The sequence below is a fragment of the Acomys minous genome (genome assembly GCF_964271855.1).
Source record: "Acomys minous genome assembly, chromosome: 9".
Taxonomy (NCBI): domain Eukaryota; kingdom Metazoa; phylum Chordata; class Mammalia; order Rodentia; family Muridae; genus Acomys; species Acomys minous.
This window is the reverse complement of record NC_140490.1, coordinates 39,694,184-39,717,608: the sequence shown is the minus strand read 5'-3', so window position 1 is coordinate 39,717,608 and position 23,425 is coordinate 39,694,184. Positions and strand designations below refer to the sequence as shown.

At 48.1% G+C, this 23,425-nt stretch overlaps 1 protein-coding gene across 1 annotated transcript; it reads left to right on the top strand.

Annotated features, from left to right (window-relative positions):
- The first annotated feature begins 7,902 nt into the window (after positions 1-7,902).
- TXNDC15 (thioredoxin domain containing 15) lies at positions 7,903-22,796 on the top strand. Its single transcript, XM_084796254.1, is given in 7 exon segments — positions 7,903-7,990; positions 7,993-8,084; positions 8,087-8,159; positions 13,241-13,722; positions 16,604-16,767; positions 20,841-20,971; positions 22,174-22,796. Coding segments are annotated over 7 exon segments (1,212 nt in total). The 5' UTR covers positions 7,903-7,917; the 3' UTR covers positions 22,371-22,796.
- The last annotated feature ends 629 nt before the right edge of the window (positions 22,797-23,425 follow it).

Genomic DNA, 23,425 nt, shown 5'->3' with positions numbered 1-23,425 from the left:
AGTCCCAGGGATCTTCTGCCCTTTGGCCTCCACAGTCACCTGCAGACATCTAGAACACATAATTCACAAAGGCACACATAGATACACAAAAATAAAAATAAATTAGCCCAAATGAGTCAGTTTTATCAAAACAGCAGAAAAATGGTCAAATTGGAAAAATTATTGAATATATTCCAACTATTACAAGGTAGTTAAATTTATTCAGTTAAATGAATTCAGATTATCTTTAAGGCTCTTTCATTGCAAAATGAAATGACCTGGTTATCTATAAAACAAAAGTTAGTAATGACATTTCTCTGTGTGTTCTGTTGTGTTTACATGTTGGGTGTAAGTAAGTGTTCTACCCCTTGAGCCTTAAACCGAGCCTAATGATGACTATTTGCCATTGGTTTCTGCTGGGTATGTCGCTCACACCCACACTCACAGCACTTGGGAAGCCAAGGCAGGAGGATCAAGAGTTCGGGGCCTGTTGGTTACATGGAATTTACCTTAATAAAAACAAACAAGGGGCTGGACAAGTGATTCCACATTTAAGAACATGTACTGCTGTTTTTGCAGTTGACCTTCTTAGGTTCACTGTCTGGCCTCCCTCAGGCAAAAAAAAGTCTCGGACAGACTATGGCAGGCGGTGTGTGTTGGCCTTCCTGACTGGTGGGAAGGTGTCTACGAAGCCCACAACTCTTGAGGCTTTGGAGGGTACCCTAGCTCTGAGCTGGGGCAATGCCCTAAGGAAAGGATACTGAGTCACAGAACCAAATGTTGTTGGTTGAACTTCCTGGTGCTTGGATGGAAGGGTATCCCGAGACTTACAAGTCCAGACTCTTTTGCAGAGATATTGCGGCTCCCAGGGGAGCCAAACACTTGAGGAGCTGAGGCTCTTCTTCTTCATTTCTTCTTTCTTCTCTTTATTGCTTTTTACAATGAGAGGGTCACTCACACCAGGCAGTAAATATTTTTAGAGAGATATATTGGAAGGACAAATCCAGGAGTGGCCGCCTCTGCTCCTGGGAGAAGATCCACAGGGAACTGGGCAGACATAGCCTTTATATAGGATTTCTTAGGGAGCAGAGCTTTCTAGGGCAGGGATTTCCGGAGTGAGGATTAGTGGGATTTCAAGTCCTGATCTTGGGGAGCTCAGGGATTGGTGGGCTTTCCTGTTCAGGGATTGGTGGGTTTTAGTGGGAAGTTCAGGGATTGGTCTGTTCTCTGCTAAGGAATTGGTGGGTTTTGTTTAGACTTTTCACCTCAAATTAGCACAATCTGGGGTGGGTCCTACTGAGGGACTGGAGATGGCAGTTATAGAGGTCTAGGGGAAGAGCTGGACTTTCTTAGGCAAGGGTCTGGCCACTCTTTCCTTCAGGGGTTATAAAGTTTATAAAGAACATAATTTACAAAGAGTCCATGGCAGGGAAGCCTTCCCTGCAGCATGAATAGTGGACAGAGACTGAAGACGAGGTGCTGCCCTCATGGGCAACTCCCATGAAGGCAGTAGGCTGAAGCAGGAAAGGTTGCCATCATCAGGAGCTCCTATGCTATCTGAGGCAGAAAAGGTGTCCGCTCCCATCATAGCAGAAGGCTGAGGCAGGAAAAGTCACCATGGACAGCTCCCACCGAGTTGCTGACAGGAACGACCATTTTGTCTGTCTCTGTTTCCACAGCCCCAGGGTGGGAAGAGGGGGCTGCAGCATGCCACTTACAGTTTTAGTGGCCCAATGCTTGCGAGCTAGACAGAACTCTTGCAGGGGTTGAGAGTGAGATGGGGGGACGCATTGGGCAACTTTGATCCTTTGTGGAGGGTGTGGCGGGGATGTGCTGTTATAGCAGCTGCTGTGTCTGGGGGAACACAGCTAGCTGCCAAGGCTATTGTTGCTTGGGCGGGGTGGCGGGGGCGGGGGGAGCGAGCTGCTCGATTGCTTGATCTATCTCCGCTATGGGAGCGCGTGGGGGTGCGACAGGGCGGTGAGGCGGCTTGGGGTAGCTATCATCGCTGTGGTAGACGCCAGGGCTCTCTCTCTTCTGCGGTGGCCAACTGCTGCTTGGATCTATATCCGCCACGGTGGGGGCAGCGGGGGCGGGGGCGGCAGCGGGGCAGCTTGGAGTAGTTATCATCTCTGCGGCAAGCGGCCTTGATAGCTGCTGCTGCTGCTACCGCCGAAGTGACAAAAGCCCTACAGTAGCGTGTGGAGTTTCTAAGAGATGTTGAGAGCTTTGATAAGAACTCGATGACCCTGGAGGTGAAGGCTGGACCGTTGTCTGTTTGGATGGTTTGTGGCATGCCCAATGGGAATTATGTGTGCGAGGAGCACCTGAGCTGCCACACCCACTGTTTCCCTGGAGATGGGTATGTAATGCCTTGACCCACCATGTTAAAATGCCAACAAGGGTTAGGAGAAAGCAGGGCTTGTGGTAAAGTCGTTCTGCCAGTCCTTGCCTGGTTGGTGTCCTTGGAACTGGCACCAGAGGCTGACGTATCTGAAGAGCCCCTTGCGGGTTGGTCTTGGCACGTATCTGGCAGGAACTGTGGGCCTATAAAACGTGGGCTGGGAGGTCTGTGGGATCGAAAAGGGGGCTCTAGAAATTGGACTAGGGCCTTGGGGCTAGCCTTTGCTGGATATGGGGGGATGGCAGGAGCGCCTGCCTCTGGGGAAGACTGAGGCATTGTTTAGGTAACACCACCCATCTTCTGCCTGTGGCTGTGGAGAGTCGTGGCTTCTGTCAGCGCCTCAGCGGGAGCTGTCCAGGGTGACTAGTCCTGCTTCAGCTGACGGCTCTATGAGAACTGGACACCTTTCCTGCCTCAGACATTCTGCTGCTGAGGCCACGGGAGCTGGCCGGGATGAGGACAGCCTTTCCTGCTTCAGCCCACTGCCTTCACAGTGGGCTCTGTACATTTTGGACACATTGTAAAATTTATTACCCCTCAAGGCAGAAAATTGGCCAAACCTCTGTCTGAGAAAGCACCAGCATCCAGTCCCCCAACCCCCCAGACCTCTGTAAGTGTCATCTCCAGCCCCTCAGTAGGACTCAACCCATATTATGCCAATTTGGGATAAGTCTGGACAAAAGCTCACCAATCCCTGAGTGTTCCCCAGCTCAGGCTTGAAATCCCATCAATCCACATTCTGGAAATTCCTGCCCCAGAAAGCTCCACCCCCTAAGAAACCCTATATAAAGGTTGTGTCTGCCCAGTTCTCTGCTGTCTCCTCCCAGAGCAGAGGCGGCCCAGCTTGGTGCCTTTTTTCTGTTCTGAGGCTTTCTGACCAGGTAGGGTTGGAGAAAGAGGGAGGAGAAATGGAATTTACTGGACCATGTAGGGGGTGGGAGGTCGGGCAAGCCAGCAGCTCCAAGAGAACAATTAGAAGCCAACAGTGCTGGATGCCTAGAAGATTGGGGTCTTTATAGGTCATGTGTGTGGATCATACATTTGTGCCTGTACTTGAAAGGTGCTCTGTTAATGTTCCTTTTATAAAACTGTGTTTGTTTCTCAGTTTCTCTCTTAACTCGGCTATCACACAAACAACTGAGGCTCATATTTGTTTAATAATAAGCTTCACAACACTATAACAGCAGTTATTACTCTACTCTTTTTTTTTTTTTTCAAGGCAGGGTTTCTCTGTGAAGCCTTGCTGGCCAAGATTCGCTTTGTAGACCAGGCTGGCCTCCAACTCACAAGGATCTGCTTGCCTCTGCCTTCTGAGTACTGGGATTAAAGGTGTGTGCCACCACACCCAGTTTATTACTCTACTATTAACTCTTATGTTAATCTGGTTTCCTCCTAGTGTACATCCCAGAGACACTTGCACTTTCTGGCTTTCCTGCCCAACTCTCTCTCCTGACCTCTGCCCATGGCTCAATCTCTTACTTCCTCCTCTAATTCCTCCTCCCCTGGCTGGCAGTAAATCCAGTCCTATTCTCTTCCCTGCTCAACAATTGGCTGTAAGCTGCTTTACACAACATTGAGACAGGAGATTCTCAGAACAAGGATTGTGAACAGATGCGGAGGTACAGAAGTCAGCATCCGAGTTACACAACAGTCTTCCGCTGCAGTGCTCGAGTCTTCCTTACTAGTCTTCCACCTACAGTGCTCCAGTCTCCCTTACTGCCGCCCGGTTTGTTTTTCTCCCTGTCCTGCTCCTGCTACATCAGGGCCTCTCTGTGCAAGCTAGTTTGAGGCCCTTCAGAATATGGCTGACTCAGGATAATCTAAATGCACAGCTTATGTCGTGCTCTTACAAAGGAGGATGAAGTTGTGTAGCGTTAATTAACTATTTTGAGTCTTACAGCCATGTGAGACTCTGTGAAGGGTTCATGGACCAGAAGCCCACACTGATTCAAGGGGCCAGGTTGTACCAAAATTACACTGTGAATCAGGACTAGGGTGGTGGGTTGTGATTATGGGGAATAATTTGCCTCATTGGTCTAAAGCAAAATACTGAGCAGGCTTTAAAGAGAAATCCTATCTTGGGGGGGGGGGAGGAAAATCTAAGATTTATCATGGACAAGTTAAGCACCCTAATAGGTACAGGAATGTGGCTGTATGTAACAGTTGTAATTGGTATCGATATTTTATGTGAATAACCCTAGGCCATGTCTCTTGACACAGAGAGATTTAATTCCAAAACCTAGGACAGACTTGAAAGTTTCTAAATATGTCCCTGAAATCGGGCATGTGTCCCATCTGCTGATGGTGAGATAGTCAAATTAGGGTTTATCCTGTCACTTTTACTGAATTGACATTAGAAGGTATGTGTATACATATATCTTTTTAAAAAGGATTTACTATGTATACAGTGTTCTGCTCACATGTATGCTTGCACACCAGAAGAGGCCACCAAATCTTATTATAGATGGTTGTGAGCCACCATGTAGTTGCTGGGAATTGAACTCAGGACCTTTAGAAGAGCAGCCAGTGCTCTTAACCTCTGAGCCATTTCTCCAACCCATATACATATATCTTAGAGTTTCTGTTGCTGTGATAAACACCATGACTCAAGCACATTGTGAAGGAAAGGGCTTATTTTGCTTACACTTCCACATCATTGAAGGAAAGCAAGGCAGGAACTCAAATGGGGTAGGAACCTGGAGGCAGGAGCTGATGCAGAGGCCATGGAGGGGTGCTGCTTACTGGCTTGCTCTCAACACCTGCTCAGCCTTCTTATAGAACAGAGGATCAGCATCTCAGAGATGGCCCCACCCACAATGGGCTGACCTGACCCTTCCACATCAATCACTGATTAGGAAAATGTGCTATAGGCTTCTTACAGCCTGACCTTTCTCAAAGGCTCCTCCTTCTTGGATGATTATAACTTGTAATTTTGTCAAGTTGATAGTAAAAACTAGCTAGCACAGGTTCTAAATTTTTATTTAAACATTTAAAAACATCTGTTTACATTTTAATTTTTATGTTTATGTGTAGGGGAGATAAACATGTTTTTGTTTTGATCCCAAGTGTGGGGTGGAAAGCAGCCTTGTGAGGTAGCAGGTGATGTTTATCTACTAGAAGACAAACCACTTCATGGGGTGGCTTGGTTTTTGCCAGCTGAAAAACATCCTAATACAGACTCTAAGAGGATGGCTGGGCTTTTTTGGGAATTGGTATTGTTTGGCTGTTTATTGCTGCACTTTGAGACACTCCTAGAGAGAACCTCTCCAGGGAAGGCTTCAAGGCTTTGGGCTCTAGCTGAGGCTCTAGGTTTCGATTGCTCCAGGTTCCAGCAGCAACTTTGGTGGAATTGCTGGTCTGCTGAAATCCTGATGACTATGCCAGGAGAATCGTTCCCAGGAACTGATACCCAGAATGCTGCATTCATGTTTTCTTTAATCTCTTTTCCATCTTGTTTAGGGTAGTCGGGCTGTAAGGGAGGCACATTCATTTAATAAGTTCATAATGAAGCATAATTGTTAAGGAAATTGAGCCTACATTTGTGGGTGTTGTTCCTGCACACACCCCCACACACCCCACATATACCTGTGGGTACCAATGAAGGCCAGAAGGCATTACTGGATCTCTGGAGCTGGAGTTTTGTGTAGGGTTATTTTAATTCAGAACATGTCTGCTTTGGCAAAAGATCACATCCAAAGACCTTCTAGGAATGTGTGCTTTATCTGGAATACAAACACACCTTTAATCCAGGAGACAGAGGCAAGCAGATCTGAGTTCAAGCCCAGCGTGGTATAGAACAAGCTTCAGGTAAAGAAAAGCTTAGGTCCAAGCATGGTGATACATGCCTTTAATCCCAAACAAAGATAAAGCTAGTTTGTAGGAGGAAGCACCTATGTTTGAAAGTGATGTCTAATTGAGTGGCAGAAAAGGTGACTAATCAGAGAAGATTTGATAGATTAGGATACGCCCAACTCTCATGAGAAGAGGGAGGAAAGGGAAGCTATTTAAGGGGAGGGGGAGAGAGAGAGAGAGAGAGAGAGAGAGAAAGAAAGAAAGAGAAAGAGAAAGAAGAAGGAGGAGGAGGAGGAGGAGGTGGCAGAGGTGGTGGCGGCAGCGGCGGTAGCAGTTTTACCAGGACAGAAATAGAGAGATGGGTTGCAGAGAGAGAACTCAGGTCAAGACTGAATGAGCCAGAGAATGAGAAGGAGCCGGAAGATTTAAAAAGATTGTTGGAGTTAGTTTGAGGCCAAGCAGAATAACTCAAAGGCCAAGAGAGAAGCCAGACTGAGTGAGTGAGCTGGGAAAGGAGTTTGAGCCCAGAACAGCTGAGTTGAACCAGCCAGCCCAGAGCTCAATAAGACAAGTATGGGTGAGCTTATTAAGTAGTAAGTCTCAAAGGCTGAAGACATACTAGGCCTAGGTTAAGTTTTTACAGAGGCCAGAAGCTTCCAGGCCTAGGCCTAGGTTAACAAACAGAGGAAGTAAGCCTCTAAGACATTTACCTCAGAGAATAAAAATTTGTTTCATAATTGTGAGCTGCTAGTGGGTGCCGGGAATCAAACCACGGTCCTGTGCTCTTAGTGGGTCATGCCAGAGACTTATAGCTCTTAAGTACTCAGGTGGGAGGTTTTTTGCTTTGCGCTTTAGTGGCAGTAGCTCCTAAGTATTGTGGCTTCTTTCTTGACTTCAAATGCCAAGACTTTTGGCTCATAACCCTTGAAGTTCTGTAAGAGCAGTGTGTGCTCTTAACCTCAATGTCATCTTTCCTTCTCACTTTCCCTTCTCCCTTCTGCTCCCACCCTTCTGTTCTCTGTTCCCTTCCCCTCCTCACCCACCTCTCATTTTTTGAGACAAGGTCTCACTCTGTTGTCCGGCGTGGTCTGTAATTCATAATTTAGCCAAGACTGGCTTGGAACCCACAGTAATTCTCCTGCCTCCCAGGTTTCAAAGAGCTGGGGTTTTAGACATGATCCACCACACATGGCCATGCCTTTGTTCTGAAGCTGCTGCTTTTTTTTTTTTTTTTTTAGATTTATTTATTATGTATACAGTATGCATCAGAGTACATTATAGATGGTTGTAAGCCACCATGTGGTTGCTGGGAATTGAACTCAGGACCTCTGGAAGAGCAGTCAGTGCTCTTAACCACTGAGCCATCTCTCTAGCCACTGAAGCTGCTTCTAAAGAGGCCTTGTTTTTTAGCTCAAAGTATTCAGCATGCCTAAATGTCATGCTCTTAGTATTATCTTCTGAGCCGCAGTGTTAAAACCTATTAACCAATTAAACCTGACTTGCCACATGTAGCAAATTACAGGCTGCTCAGTTACAAGATACAAACACGTGCACGTGTGTGTGTGTGTGTGTGTGTGTGTGTGTGTGTGTATAACTTTAGCAGTTAGGTGAAATTCAAACTTAACTGGATTTATCCTTTGTCTGGCAAAGCAATACATCAGAGGACCTGCGACCTCCCAAGGTTCAGATGCTTCCAGCACAGGTCGCACAGGACTTGCCAAACCCGACCGCCCGACTCCAAGATGGCGTCTGCAGCGGCCGCCAGGAATCAAGATGGCGGCGCGCGACCGCGCCTGCGCTTTCAGCTCTCCTCCCCGTAGCCTCGGTGGGGCGGGGGCGCGACTCCTGTTGCCGAGCTAGCGAGCTGCGGTTGTCTTTTACCGCGGTGCCTGTCGCCGCGGCTCCCTCTTGAGAGCCATGCAACTCCTCTGCTGGTGGCAAGTACTGCTGTGGGTGCTGGGCCTTCCGGCCCGCGGCCTGGAGGGTGAGTGCGGACCCGGCCGGACGAGGGCGGCTGCGTTGGGTGACGCGCTGCCACCGGGACCCGGCCGCGGCGGTGCGGGGCTGCGCGGGGCGGCGGAGGCCCAGCCTACTCTGGCCCCTCAGCTGGCCTGACAGGAGGGAGTGTTGGGGCTTGCAGAGACATAGCCTTTTGTGATGGGCACGCTATTATTCGCCGCCGCCGTCATAACACACAGCTGACTTTTTGTTGTGGCCCTATTAGAATCCTACATCTCTGAGTGATGCGCGACATCATGTCTCAGAGCAGTGCTTTTGTCAGCCCCGGGAAGCAGCTCTCATTAATACCTTGGTTTCCCTGCCTGGAGGTGAGGAGGCTCAGAGGGGATAAACAATTTTCCGGTTCGCACTTCCTAGTAAATATCAGAGCCTGAAGTCTCTCGGACTTCAGAGTTCGCGCTGCCGTTTTCCCTGCTGGGCCACTTTTTGAAGGTAGCCACTCTTGCTCAGTAGGTATCTGCATGAAGCAAAGGCCAGAAACCTAACAGCAGATTCTGGGGTCCGTGCTTCTTGGGTCCCCTGTGTAGCCGAAGTGGCGAGCAGAGAGGAAGGGCTTAATTCATAGCTCTTTTTATACACTCTATTAAAGCCCATTTTTTTTCTTTTTCTTTGTTATTTATTTATTTTTTGACACAGGGTTTCTTTGTGTAGCCTGGCTGTCTTGGAACTCACTCCGTAGACCAAGCTGGACGGTCTACATTTACACCAAATATTTTTTTGTTATTATTCGTTTTGAGACAGTCCAGATTGGCCCCAGTTTGGTGATCCTCCTGCCTGCCTAGCGCTGGGATTACAGACTTCATAGTTACATGTGTAGGTGCCCAACCTGAAACTGAGGTTCAGAACCCAAGTAAATCCTCTGTCAACGTTATGCAGCCCAGATCGAGGGCCAGTGGGATCAGCCCGTACCTGTCAGAGCCCATGCCCAAAATTTGGTATTTTCATTCCATTTAATAACTGGTTTTAAAAGTGAAAAAGATGTATGGAGTAATGGGCTCTGTAGGCATCTTTCTGACAAAAACGGCGTTAGAACAAGGAGAGAGCCTGGCATGCTGGCGCACACCTTTAGTCCCAGCCTGCTCTGCAAAGCTAGTCCAAGACAGCCAAGGCTACACAGGGAAACCTTGTCTTGAAAAACATAAAAACAAAACAAACAAACAAACAAACAAACAAAAAGAACAAGGAGAGAGTGGGGGCAGCGCGCTGGATCTCCTGGCTCCCTCCCCCAGGGCTCTTTACAGGCCTGCTGTGTTCATCACCAGAAAGCAACAATACTGGGAAACTGCTCCCTATGGCCTGTGCAGCTGCCTTAAGGTTTTAGTTTCTTCTGCAGCACCCGTGAAATATGTGCGTGGTGCCTGCCTTCCCCTCTGCCAAACCTGGTCTTCGGGTTGTTTAACATGGCTTTAAAAGCCAAATGTGGTGACAGCACAGGCGTGTGATCCCAGCACTGCATAGGTGGAGGCAAAGGATCCCAAGTTCAAAGTCAGCCTCTGCTATACAAGACTCTGTAACAAACAAAGGAAACAGAACAATATCAGGTTTAGTTTCTCTGTATTCAATGCGCACATCTATAGTTCCTCACTAAATACTCAGATTTCCCAGGGTTGACAGTCGACCTCTGTGGTTGGACATAAAGGAACCTCCACCAGCTGGTTCCTTCCCCGGGTGGCTGAAATACAAGGCTTCCCCCAGTGGGCCCCCTTAGCAGATACCACTGACAGATTAGCATCTGCATTGGTGCGTCCCAGGGTGCCTAAGAATGGAATGAAATCCAAGGTCCTATACTAGACTTCACTAGGGAGTCAGCAGATATTTATCTATTTATTTACTTGAGGGCTGTCTCACAATGTAGCCCATACTAGTTTGAAGTCACAGAAATCCCCCTGCCTCAGACTCCCTATGACTGGGATTACAGGTGTGATCCGCCACATCCAGCTTGCTATCAGAACCTTCCCGTGAATCTTATGCATTGCACTGCTGTGCACAGGGAAGCGTCAGACAAACTAGAGGGCGGGCCTCTCCTCCCGTCCTGTCTGGAGAGTGAGGCAGGCATCACATGGACACAAATTATCAAGTGAATTGTAAGGGTGGAAAGCACATAAAGGAAAGCCCCTCAGGACGTAATTGGGTACCATCTGGAGACTGCTTTCCCTGGTCTAAAGGTTAGGATAGATGACCTTATAGAGGTGAAATTTAGTGCTTCTATCTGAAGGGTACTGGATTTGCCTGGAGATGAAGTGGTGGGGCAGAGGACATTCTTAGCCGGGAGCTCATCCTCAGGAATGGTCCCAGGTAGGATGGGGATGCATGTGGGGCCAGGGATCAGACAGTATAGAGGATAACTCACACAGGGCAGGCAGGGGAAGCCGCTGAAAGAGTTTTAAACTGGGAAAAGCAAGAACAGGTTTGACCAACATCTAGTTCCACTCTGACTGCAAAGAGAACCAGCTTTATGGAGGACAGACCTGGTGACCAGGAGGGGAGTACAGCATCTTACAGTGGGAGGCTGCTGCAGCCTGGCGTGTGCAGTGTTAGCATCTTACAGCGGGAGGCAGCTGCAGCCTAGAGTGTGCAGTGTTAGCATCTTAGAGCGGGAGGCAGCTGCAGCCTAGAGTGTGCAGTGTTAGCATCTTACAGCGGGAGGCAGCTGCAGCCTGGAGTGTGCAGTGTTAGCATCTTACAGCGGGAGGCAGCTGCAGCCTGGAGTGTGCAGTGTTAGCATCTTACAGCGGGAGGCTGCTGTGGCCTGGAGTGTGCAGTGTTAGCATCTTACAGCGGGAGGCAGCTGCAGCCTGGAGTGTGCAGTGTTAGCATCTTACAGTGGGAGGCAGCCTGGAGTGTGCAGTGTTAGCATCTTACAGCGGGAGGCAGCTGCAGCCTGGAGTGTGCAGTGTTAGCATCTTACAGCGGGAGACTGCTGCAGCCTGGAGTGTGCAGTGTTAGCATCTTACAGCGGGAGGCTGCTGCAGCCTGGCGTGTGCAGTGTTAGCATCTTACAGCGGGAGGCTGCTGCAGCCTGGCGTGTGCAGTGTTAGCATCTTACAGCGGGAGGCTGCTGCAGCCTGGAGTGTGCAGTGTTAGCATCTTACAGCGGGAGGCAGCTGCAGCCTGGAGTGTGCAGTGTTAGCATCTTACAGCGGGAGGCAGCTGCAGCCTGGAGTGTGCAGTGTTAGCATCTTACAGCGGGAGACTGCTGCAGCCTGGAGTGTGCAGTGTTAGCATCTTACAGCGGGAGGCAGCCTGGAGTGTGCAGTGTCAGCATCTTACAGCGGGAGGCAGCTGCAGCCTGGAGTGTGCAGTGTTAGCATCTTACAGTGGGAGGCAGCTGCAGCCTGGAGTGTGCAGTGTTAGCATCTTACAGCGGGAGGCAGCTGCGGCCTGGAGTGTGCAGTGTTAGCATCTTACAGCGGGAGGCTGCTGCGGCCTGGAGTGTGCAGTGTTAGCATCTTACAGCGGGAGGCTGCTGCAGCCTGGAGTGTGCAGTGTTAGCATCTTACAGCGGGAGGCAGCTGCAGCCTAGAGTGTGCAGTGTTAGCATCTTACAGCGGGAGACTGCTGCAGCCTGGAGTGTGCAGTGTTAGCATCTTACAGCGGGAGGCAGCTGCGGCCTGGAGTGTGCAGTGTTAGCATCTTACAGCGGGAGGCTGCTGCGGCCTGGAGTGTGCAGTGTTAGCATCTTACAGCGGGAGGCTGCTGCGGCCTGGAGTGTGCAGTGTTAGCATCTTACAGCGGGAGGCAGCTGCAGCCTAGAGTGTGCAGTGTTAGCATCTTACAGCGGGAGACTGCTGCAGCCTGGAGTGTGCAGTGTTAGCATCTTACAGCGGGAGACTGCTGCAGCCTGGAGTGTGCAGTGTTAGCATCTTACAGCGGGAGGCTGCTGCAGCCTGGCGTGTGCAGTGTTAGCATCTTACAGCGGGAGGCAGCTGCAGCCTGGAGTGTGCAGTGTTAGCATCTTACAGCGGGAGGCTGCTGCAGCCTGGAGTGTGCAGTGTTAGCATCTTACAGCGGGAGGCAGCTGCAGCCTGGAGTGTGCAGTGTTAGCATCTTACAGCGGGAGGCTGCTGCAGCCTGGAGTGTGCAGTGTTAGCATCTTACAGTGGGAGGCAGCTGCAGCCTGGAGTGTGCAGTGTTAGTGGAGTCAGGGAAAGTGGATGGACTGAGGTTGTGTTTATGGGGAGTGGAAGTTGGTTGTGGTAATTCTACACACTTTGAACTGTTAGTGCAGCATCCATCACTGCAGCTTTCACAAGCTAGGATCAAGTACACCTTTGCTCATTCAGGTCACAGCACCTCTGCAGAGTGTGGCACATTGGCGGCATTTTCTCATTGTCACACAAGCACGATGAGGACTGCCCTTAGGAAGGGCAGGTTTGCAGCCGCCTCTGCCCCAGCCTGTCTTGGACTTTCCTCCTTAGGCTCCCTTGCACAGAAGGCATTTTGAAGAAACCTGTAGCTGGCAGAGAGCCTCCTGAAGAAAGCTGACTCCCAAGCAATTTCCTTGAAACTAGTGATAGAATAATTTTCATTTTATACGTGGCTCAAGCTAATCAGTTTGTCAGGCTAAAGAAGAAATCTCTACCCCCTTGACAAGGTCTCACTATGTAGCCTTGTCTGGTCTAGAACTCTCTATGTAGACCAGGCTGGCCTCGAACTTACAAGATCTGCCTACCTCTGCTCCCCAAGTACTGGGGTTAGAGATGTGGGCCATCAACCATTATTATTTTCTTAGTGTCTCTGTTACCTTTTCTTAGTTGGTTGTTTGCACTGCAGAGTTTTTTGTTGTTTTTCTTTTAAATTGTGCTTCATGTGGTAAATCACATATCGCAGGTTTCTGGTGTGTTCTGTGTTTGCCTTTTTACTTGGATATCTATTAATACAGGAGCCCTGCCTATGGTTTCCAGAACCGGAGAAGGTTGGTGGCTCTCTGATACTAAATTGGAAACTTTTTTTCCTTTCATAGTAGGTCTCATTTTGAAAGATAATTAAGTCTTTGGGGTTCATTTGCTTTCGAGTCAAATATGATAATATAATGCCCTGCTTTAGCTGCAGAGGACAGTGGTCATTCGTGGCGGGAGGAGCAGCCTGGCCCTGCTCTCCAGGTTGGAGCTGTGTACTTGCATGAAGAGGAGGCTGCTGAGGGCCATCTGGGCCAGGCCAGGGCGTCGGAGCCCACCGAGGCCTCTCTGGGCCTGGGTCCCCGCGGAGATCCCATGGTGGTGCTGTCCGTGATTCCTGGGGCAACCGAGGACCCACGGAGCCCCGAGGCCCGCGATGGCACCTGCAGTGCACGGGGAGAGGAGGACCCGCGCTGCGGCCGAGAGAACCTCTTCGGACTGCAGGGTGCGGGCGGCTTCTCGGACCGGGAAGAGGAATACTACTCTGAGCCTGGAGTGGCTGAGGCTGAGCCGGTTGCCACTGAGGATGCCAATAGCACCGACAGCCTCAAGTCCCCCAAGGTGAACTGCGAGGAGAGGAATGTGACCGGGCTAGAAAATTTCACTCTGAAGATATTAAATATGTCCCAGGTAGGAAGCATGTGTTAATGTCTGTCTGTCTGTCTGTCTGTCTGTCTGTCTCTGTGCCTGTCTCTATCTCTGTCTTTCTCTTCAAACTCACCCTAGACTTAATACCCGGGTACTCATCACCTCTCAAATATATACTGCCCAGGCTGGTCTCCACCACCTGGGCTCAGGTGGGCGTGAGGAGAGCGCTGCTCAGCCTCATGGCTGTCACTCTGCGTGAGGACGGTGTTGAATGACTGCACTGGGCAGCCAGCTGTTGCTCTGTTTTGACAGGTCCCCTGTATACCAGGTTGACTTTGAATTTACTGTATAGCAAAGGATAACCTATGATCTTAAACTTGGCTGTCCTGGACTCACTTGTAGACCAGGCTGGCCTTGAACTCACAGAGATCCGCCTGCTTCTGCCTCCCAAGTGCTGGGATTAAAGGTGTGTGCCACCATGCCCAGCAAGAAAAAAGAATCTGAATGACTAAAACTACAGTTTGATATTTATACTGGAAGATGTGTTACAGTGATGAAGTTTCTTTTCCCTGTAAAGAATGTGGAGTCTTGGGGCTAGAGAGATGGCTCAGCAGTTAAGAGCACTGACTGTTCTTCCAGAGGACTCAGGTTCAATAGTTCAATTGGCAATAACGACATTAACAACTCACAGCTGTCTTTAGCTCCAAGAGCGGAACCCTCACACAGACAAACATGCAGGCTAAACACTGGTGCACATAAAATAAAAATAAATAAAATATTAAAAAATATAGAAAATTAACATTGTTTAAAAAAGAAAAACAAAGAATGTGAGCCCAGTTTTTGTTATGCAGTGAGTGAGACCATTGTCTGAAAACCCAGATCCTTAGAGAAATGATTCCTCAGGGGATCCTAGAATACTGCATGGCAGTTTCTGTAGACGGTTCAGACGAGCAGGGTGCCGTTGTCCTGCTTACATGAGGGGAGCAAACCTTATCTGTGAGAGCAGTGATGGCTCATTGTCATGGAGGATGTGGTGTCTTTAATTCATGCGGCTTGTCCAGGGCCTGGGGTCAGCCTGGCGCACGTTTCCTTCAGAGTGCCCTGAACACTATCTGTCCCTAGGCCGTGCAGGCCTGTTTTGCTGCGTCACACATATTACCAAGCCAGCCTGGGTGACAGCTTACAGAGCTGGTGACAGGAGCAGTGTTCCCTTGAATTGCATGAATCTGTGGCCATACACATTGATCTTAACTCTGCCAAGATTTGAAACTGATGTTCAATCATCATCTGAATCACGATGGCATCAGATGGTTGATTAAATAATCAGAATGAGCTATTTGGCGATGAAGCTATAAAATGTAAATGCAGGTTTATTGGAAGAAGCATGGGAGGGGAAGGGAAGGGCCTGGAAGGAGAGAGGGCAGGGAGGTAGGAAAAGGACAAGGGCAGCAAAAGGGGCCAGTGAAACCAAAATGTCTGGCTTCTGTAGTGAGTCTCTGGGAGGGGAAGTCCCGCCCCTAGGCCATGCCAGCCACGCCCTGCAGCAGGACCTAACGGATGTGTTATCTTTTTCTTACTGTAACAAAATACCTGAGGTGATCAAAGGTTAAAAAGAAAGAAAGCTTATTTTGGTTCCCCATTACTTGGCTCCATTGCTTTTGGGCCTGTGGTGAGGCAGCACACTATGGTGGGAGCACATGTTGGAAAAATACCTCACCTCCTGGTGACTGGACAGTAAAAAGGGAATGAAGAGATCAGTTTGTGGTGGTGCACACCTTTAATCCCAGCATTGGGGAAGAAGAGGCAGGTAGATAAATCTTTATGAGTTTGAAATCAGCCTGGTCTCTATAGTGGGTTCCAAGTCAGTCAGAGCTACACAGTGAGACCCTGTGAAGGAAACAAAAAGAGGTCAAGGTTGCACAGTCTTCTTCAAAAGCATGCCCCAGGAGCTGGAGAGATGCCTCAGAGGTTAAGAGCACTGGCTTCTTGCAGAGGACCAGGGTTCAAGTCTTAGCACCCATGTGGCAGCTTACAACCATCTGCAGCTGTGGTTCCAGGGGCTCTGATGCCCTCTTCTGGCCAGCACAAATACCAGGCACACCCATGGTGCACAGACAGCAGCACCCATGGTGCAAAACCATGCAACAGAAGACTCATGAAGACCAACCATGGCGTGCTCCAGTGACTTGTGGCTTCCCACCAGAACTTACTTTCTAATATTGGAACTGCTTTCCAATAGCACCACAGGCTGAAAAGTAAGTATCCACCAAATGTCTCTGGCTCAGCAGTTACAGAGAGCCAGCTGCTACCCAGAGGACCTGGGTTCTGTTCCAAACACCCATGTTTGGCATCTCACAACTGCCTGTAATTCCAGCTCCAGGGGATCTGATATTCTCTTCTGGATTCCATGGGCACCAGCATGCACATTTACATACAATCATGCATACATACTCACAAACACATAAATAAAAATAATTATCTAAACCATAGCATTTGAGATGTACAGTTCAGTGGCCCGGGCATGGTGGTCTGTGTGTACTGTAACTACTTAGTATTTGAATTGAGAAAACACTGAAGTAGCTTCAGGAAAGTTGAGAGATAAGTGTGCCTCAGCATTTGTAGTGCTTTTCTACTGACTGGTGTCTGGTTCCAAATCCTGACGATGGTTAGGGGGTATCAGTTGCCGCCTTCTATCTGCACATTTGCTGCTCATTCACTGGAGGCAGCATGGCATTCTCTTTCTTGGATCTCTTCAGAAACATATACATGTGTTGTTGTTGTTTTGTTCTGTTTGAGACAGGGTCTCTCTGTGTATCTCTGAGAACCCTGGAACTTGAACCTAAAGCGCTCCTTCCTGCCTTCCTTGCCTAGCCCGCACATGTACACTGAATGCTGACTTTAACTACTGTCCCTTTCTTTGCAGGACCTCATGGACTTTCTAAATCCGAACGGTAGTGACTGTACACTGGTCCTCTTCTACACACCGTGGTGCCGGTTTTCCGCCAGCCTGGCTCCTCATTTTAACTCTCTGCCTCGGGCTTTTCCAACCCTTGGCTTTTTGGCTCTGGATGCGTCTCAGCACAGCAGGTATCCTTTGGCGGGGTGTGGCTTGTCCTTTCAGCAAAAGCTCATGGTAATGTGGGCCCTTGTTGGCTGAGCTACAAGATCACAAGGTCAGTGGGCTTTGAAAAAGGATAGAAAAGAAAGGCAGAAGTGAATGGTGCTGGTGGTCCGGCTCCTCTGGAAGCTGGTGGTGCCCCTGATGAGAAATAGCCCTGTTCTGTGTGTGGTGGACCTAAGAGTGGAAGTGATGGCACTTGAGCCAGGGCCATGGCCAGAGGACCCTGGATGGTGTAGACCAGATTAATAGCTCAAGTGGTTCTGTGGTAGGGCGGGCGTCTCTTTGTGACAACAGCCTACAGTGAGGTTTCCCTGTCCTATGCTATGCTGCATCTATGCATTTTTTGTTGTTGTTGTTTTTTTGTGTGGTCATCTTTTCAAAGTACTTTTATTTATTTACTTTAAACTTATGTCTCTGGGTGTTTTGGCTGCATAGTTGGCTGTGGGCTACATGTGCATGGAGGTCAGAAGAGGGTGCTGGATCCCTTGGAACTAGACATATGTGAGCCACCGTGTGGGTGCAGAGAGTCAAACTCAGGTCCTCTGGAGGAGCAGCCCATGCTCTCTCTCTCTCTCTTTTTTTTTTGTTGTTATTGTTGTTTGTTTTTTGAAACAAGGTTTCTCTGTGTAACCTTGGCTGTCCTAGACTTGCATTTTTGTAGACCAAGCTAGTCTCAGACAGACAGCGACCCACCTGCCTCTGCCTCCTGAGTGCTGGGATTAAAGGTGTGCACCACCATGCCCTGCTGAGCCTCTTTTTTTAATCTTAAAACAATTTCAGGAGGCAGAGGTAGGCTGATCACTGTGAGTTCAAGGCCAGCCTGGTCTACAAAGCAAGTCCAGGACAGCCAGGGCTACACAGAGAAACCCTGTCTTAAAAAACAAAAACAAAAACAAAACAAAACAAAAAATACCAAAAACCAAAATGTTAAAAAAATTATATCTGTCTTTGTGCATGAGCACCTGTGTGTGGGTGCATGCAGAAGCTGGAAAAGGGCATCAGGTCCCCAGAGCTAGAGTTACAGGAGATGGTGAGCACCAGACATGGGTGCTGGGAACCAAACCCTGGTTCTCTTGAAGTTCAGCATGCATAAGGAATTACTGAGCTATCGCCCCAGCACTTTTATTTTCTTCTCTTTTTCTTTCCTTGTCTTTTCTTTTCCTTCCTTCTTTCCTTTCTTTCTTTTTTTCAAGACAGGGTTTCTCTATATAGCTTGGCTGTCCTGGAACTCACTCTGTAGACCAGGCTGGCCTCGAACGCAGAGATCCACCTGCCTCTGCTTCCCAAGTGCTGGGATTAAAGGTGTGTGCCACCTCTGCCTGGCTGTCTTCTCTTTCTTTACTTTTCCATTTATTTTCTGAGGCAGAGGGTCATTCTGTACCCAAGACTGAGCTTGGGTAGGACCTCAGTAGTCCTCATGCCTCAGCCTCCCGAGTACTAAGGTTACAGGTATGAGCCACCACACTTATGTTTACTCTTGCATGCATATTACAAGTTTATTAATGTCTTAATTATGTACTTACTATTTTAATAAATAAATGTATCCCTTTATAGTGACATTATCCTTGTTTATACTCTTTTTATTTGTTTACAGGGCCTTTTAATCTTTTCTTTCTTGGGCAGAACAGTGGATTTGCTCTGTTATCCAGTAGTGAGGAGAAGTACAATTGTAGGTTGTTCATCACCATGCCTGGCTTGTCTTTTATCTTTATTTTTTACATGTATGTATGTATGTATGTATGTATGTATGTATGTATGTTGTGTGTGTGTGTGTGTGTGTGTGTGTGCGTGCTTTAGCTGTTTACAAAGAAAGAAACTGTCCTTCACGTTAGTAACGATCACTTTTTAAAGATTTACCTTGTTTTTTTTTAGCTTATGGTGTATTAGTCAGGGTTCTCTAGGGGAACAGAGTTGATAGAACGAGTCTATATTAAACAGGGATTTATTAGAGTGGCTTACAGGCTGCCGTCCAGCTAGTCCAACTATGGCTGTCTTCCTATGGGAAGGCCAAGAATACGATAGTTGTTCAGTCTATGAGGATAGATGTCTCAGTTGGTCTCCAGTCTACACTGGAATCCCAACTGTCAGTGAATGATGTCTCCCAAGCAGGATGGATGAGCTTGCCAGCTGGAGTGAGGGCAAGCAGGCGAAGAGCAAACCTCCTCTTCCGCATTCTTTTATGTAGGATGCCACCAGTGGGTGTGGCCCAGATTTAGGGTGGGTCTTCTCACTTCAAATGATCCAATCAGGGAAATACCCCATAGCTGTGCTCAGATGCCCAGGTTTTAGCCGATTCCAGGTGTGGCCAGGTTGACAAGAGTAGCCATCGCGTGAGTGTCTGCATGTGTGTGGAGGCAGAAGAGAAGGTCAAATCCTTGGAGCTGATTACAGGCAGCTGTGACCCGCCCCATTCAGGTCCTCTAGGAGAGCAATATGTGCTCTTAACTACCGACCACCTTTTCAGCCCTAACGTAGTATGTTGAGTTCTAGTCTTACTGGGGCATTTCCTAATACACACCCTAGCTCCCAAAGAATTGACACAGAGACCTACATGTATTAGTAAGCTCTAATTCACTAAGCTGGGCAGATGCTCATTTATTCTAACCAGTCTATGCTGGGTCTTGGCTATTTCCGAACAACGTGCCGTGTTACCTCTCCTCTAGTCTCACCTTGGCCTTCAGCTGTATCTCTCTCTCCTCATGGTGAACTCCTCATGGAGACCCCTTCTCCACCTCTCCTTCCTCCTCCTCCCTCTTCTTTCTCTTTTTCTTTCTTCCTCCTCTCTTCCTCTGACCCTGTGACTCAGCACAGAAGGCCTGCCTCCTGTCCTCTCTGCCCAGTTATTGGCTAATCAGCTTCTTTATTAACCAATCAGAGATAATTGGGGAGCAGCCTTTACACAACATTGATACAGGAGTTTCTTTTTTTCTTTTTTTAAGACAGGGTTTTTCTGTATAGCCTTGGCTGTCCCTGGACTCAATTTGTAGACCAGGCTGGGATCAAACTCACAGAGATCCACCTGCCTCTGCCTCCCCAAGTGCTTTGAGTAAAGGCATGAGCCACTTGGCCTGGCTAGAAGATTCTTCATAGAAATGACAATAGCCACGTCGGGACTGCAACCTGACCTCAGGGCACCAAAATCAGCATCTGACTACACAGTGCACAAGACCCACGCCCAACACTAGTAACTCCTCTGTCTGCTTCAGGAAATTATGAGCATGGCCTGGCCTACGGATAGCAATGCTTGGCAAGCGTAAAAGCATGCACTGTACTCTGGGATTTAGGCCCAGACTTCTTCCCTGTGCTCCCTTCCCGAAGGCTTTTGGCATCTGCCTTGCTGCCTTCCTTTGCCACCATGGAGGCCTTACGCCTCAATTGTGGAGGACACTCTTTCATGGGTTTGACTCATGTGCCAGTGTCTGAAGAACAAAAGTGGCATTGCTCACCTGACATTGCTGTGAGATTAAATAATTTCCCCAAAGGTCATAGCTGGCTCTGTTGTCAAAACCCCACCAGAACCTGGACTGGTCACATGAAGGCAAAACACGCCTGCAGGCTGCCTCTTCCAAGTCCTTCCTCCCTAGTGACCCTCTGCTCTGTTGATGGAGTCATGGATTCCTTTGCACCAATTTGCCAAAGAATTGCTTACTTCCTGAATGCTGATCTTTTCTGAAGGAAGGATAGCCATTCTGAAGTTTGAAGGTTTTTTTTTTGTTTGTTTTGTTTTTTTCTGTCAAGAAAATTGATGCGCTGTGCTTTATCCCTGAATTAGAATTTTCTGGTCTGTGTTGTTTTGACATTTGGAATTTAAATAGTGGAATCATTGGGTCATGGCTGGAACCATGTCCTAATGGCAAGTGACTTGGATTGCAGAGCAGGAATGCCCAACCGTGACCTGTAAGGAACAAACCAAAAGTCAGGAGTTGGAGTTGACTGTCAGAAACCATAGGTCACACCAACTTTTCATTGATTTCCACCTATTCTCAGAGGCGGTCATGTTGTTGAACTTCCTAAGTTAACTGCCTTCTTCCTCTTGCAGCCTTTCTACCAGATTTGGCACTGTAGCTGTCCCCAACATTTTGCTATTTCAAGGAGCTAAACCGATGGCGAGGTTCAATCACACAGACCGAACTCTGGAAACACTGAAGGTCTTCATTTTCAATCAGACAGGTTTGTAGAAATAACTTCCCCAGAGAGAGGAAGCGTTTTGTTTGTTTGTTTTGTTTCTGTTTTCAGAGACAGGGTTGCTCTGTACAGCCCTGGCTGGCTGGGAGCTCACTGACAGCTTTATGTTAGTAGTAGCACCCAGCGTATTGGCTTCAGGCTGCTGTTGCAACTGTGTGTTTGTGGGAGTTAGCTGAGTTGTTGGATGTGGTTATTTTTTGTGTGTTTTCATTGTGTAATGCTTCATTTATTTGTCCACTTGCAGAGGTTGGTTTTTGTTTTGAGGCAGGGTTTCTCTGTGTAGCCCTGACTATCCTAGAACTCACGCTGTAGATCAGGCTGGCCTCAAACTCAGAGACCGCCCGCCTCTGCCTTCCCGGTGCTGGGACTAAAGGTGTGAGCTCCACCTCCTTGCCAGAAGTTGTCTCCTTAGTGTTTGCCAAAGCTTATGGCCCTATTGTTTGTTTCTCATAAAAGTTTCAGTGTGGTGTGTTGAAGAAATGTCTTCCTTTGGAAACTCCATTTCTTTAAAGCCTTATTACTTTGACTGTGAGCACCTCGCCCTCTCTAAGGCGCACTTCCTAGAAATGGGTGCAGACTGGAGCACGCCGCAGTACACACTGTACACAGTTTTCTTTTGACACCAAAGAGCAAAGATCCTGGTTATCTGTCTCAGTTTTCGCAGGTTAGAGGCGAGAGTATCGCAGGGTCGCTGGGCATTCTGCGCCCTGTGCTGGATCCCTGAATGGTGTGGGGAGAGAAGGCCATCGTGTTGAGGGCTCGTAGATGAACTCTAGGTGACCCCTGACCCCGCAGTGTGCAATTGTTCTTACAGTTCTTGCAGTAACTTATTGGAAGGCATCTTGATAACCTCTGGAAACTGTTGAGAGTTGCCTTATTTTGTTGAACTTTGGTCTTAGGAGAACAAAAGGCAACTCTAATAGGACATTAACTAGAAAGGCTCCGAGGAGTCCCAGACATGCTGGAGTTGTAGCTGTGACAGGCTGGAAGGAATCCTGGTCCTTTGATGTGGTGGGAGGAAAGGCAAGTTAGAAATTACACTGACACGCAGGTGAAAGCCCTCCAAGACGGGCTGGAAGTGGTGTTTATTCTAGGGCTGCTCGTCATGTTGCACGCCACTCGTCATACTCCAGACACGCCTCGGATGTGCTTTCTCTCTGATTTGAAACAATTGATTTCTCTTTCAGGTATAGAAGCCAAGAAAAACGTGGTGGTAACCCAAGCTGACCACATGGGCCCTCTCCCCAGCACGTTGATAAAGACCGTGGATTGGTTGCTTGTATTTTCCTTATTCTTTTTAATTAGTTTTATTATGTATGCTACCATCCGGACTGAGAGCATTCGGTGGCTGATTCCGGGACAAGAGCAGGAGCACGCAGAGTAGGACGGAACGACAGTGCTTCGAAGAGGGACCAGTATCCCAGCCGCGGGACTTTCTCCACCGAGGCGCTGACCTGCAACAGAAGTCAGATTCAGGAATCATGTTTTTGTTGAACTACTGAAAGGCTGAAGAGATTACATAAAAACGGGTTTTTACTATGACATCAGCAGATGCAAAAGTGCTCTCTACAACTGACTGTTCTTGCTTTGAGTACTTGAACATAATGGGAGTTTCATGTAGTGTCACTAAGCAGGAAAGTGTGTGGGAAGAGCAGGGGGAGTGTGGTGTGGGTAAGCGTGGGCCTGATGAAAAATAAAAAGTCACGTGCCCCTTGTTTTGTTATACCTGCTTTTGATGAAAGAATTCAGAGTGGCTTCAGTTGTTTCTAGAAATGACAGATGTTAGGAAAAATAAACGTTCTAATTAAAACATGTTTCTTCTTGAAAAGCAAAAAAACAAAAACAAAAACAAAAGAAACAAACAAAAAAAAAAAGAAAGAAAAGAAAGCATGTTAGTTCTGTGCTAGAGCTTAGACTTTAATTAGTTATATAATCAGCAGACGTTATCTGAACCCCAAACCTCTGAGCACTGGGCTAGGTTGAGATCCAAAGGAAATATAAAACACTGTTCTTGCCTGAAAGTTGAGTCTGGTCTAGTTTAGGACACATTTAGGAAAGAGACAACTTGAGCCACCAAAATGGCTTAGCAGATAAAAGTGCTTGTCACTGGATGTGAAGACCTGAGTTCCAATCCTATGTTCCACATGCTGAGGAGAGAGAACTGGGCCCTAAAAGTCACCTTCTGATGTATACACCACAGCACACGCCCTTGTGCACTTACAGAAAGTCACCTTCTGACTGTACACCACAGCACACACCCATGTGCACTTACAGAAAGTCACCTTCTGACCTGTACACCACAGCACACGCCCCTGCACACTTACAGAAAGTCGCCTTGTGACTGTACACCACAGCACGTGCCCCTGTGCACTTACAGAAAGTCACCTGACTGTACACCACAGCACACGCCCCTGCACACTTACAGAAAGTCACCTGACC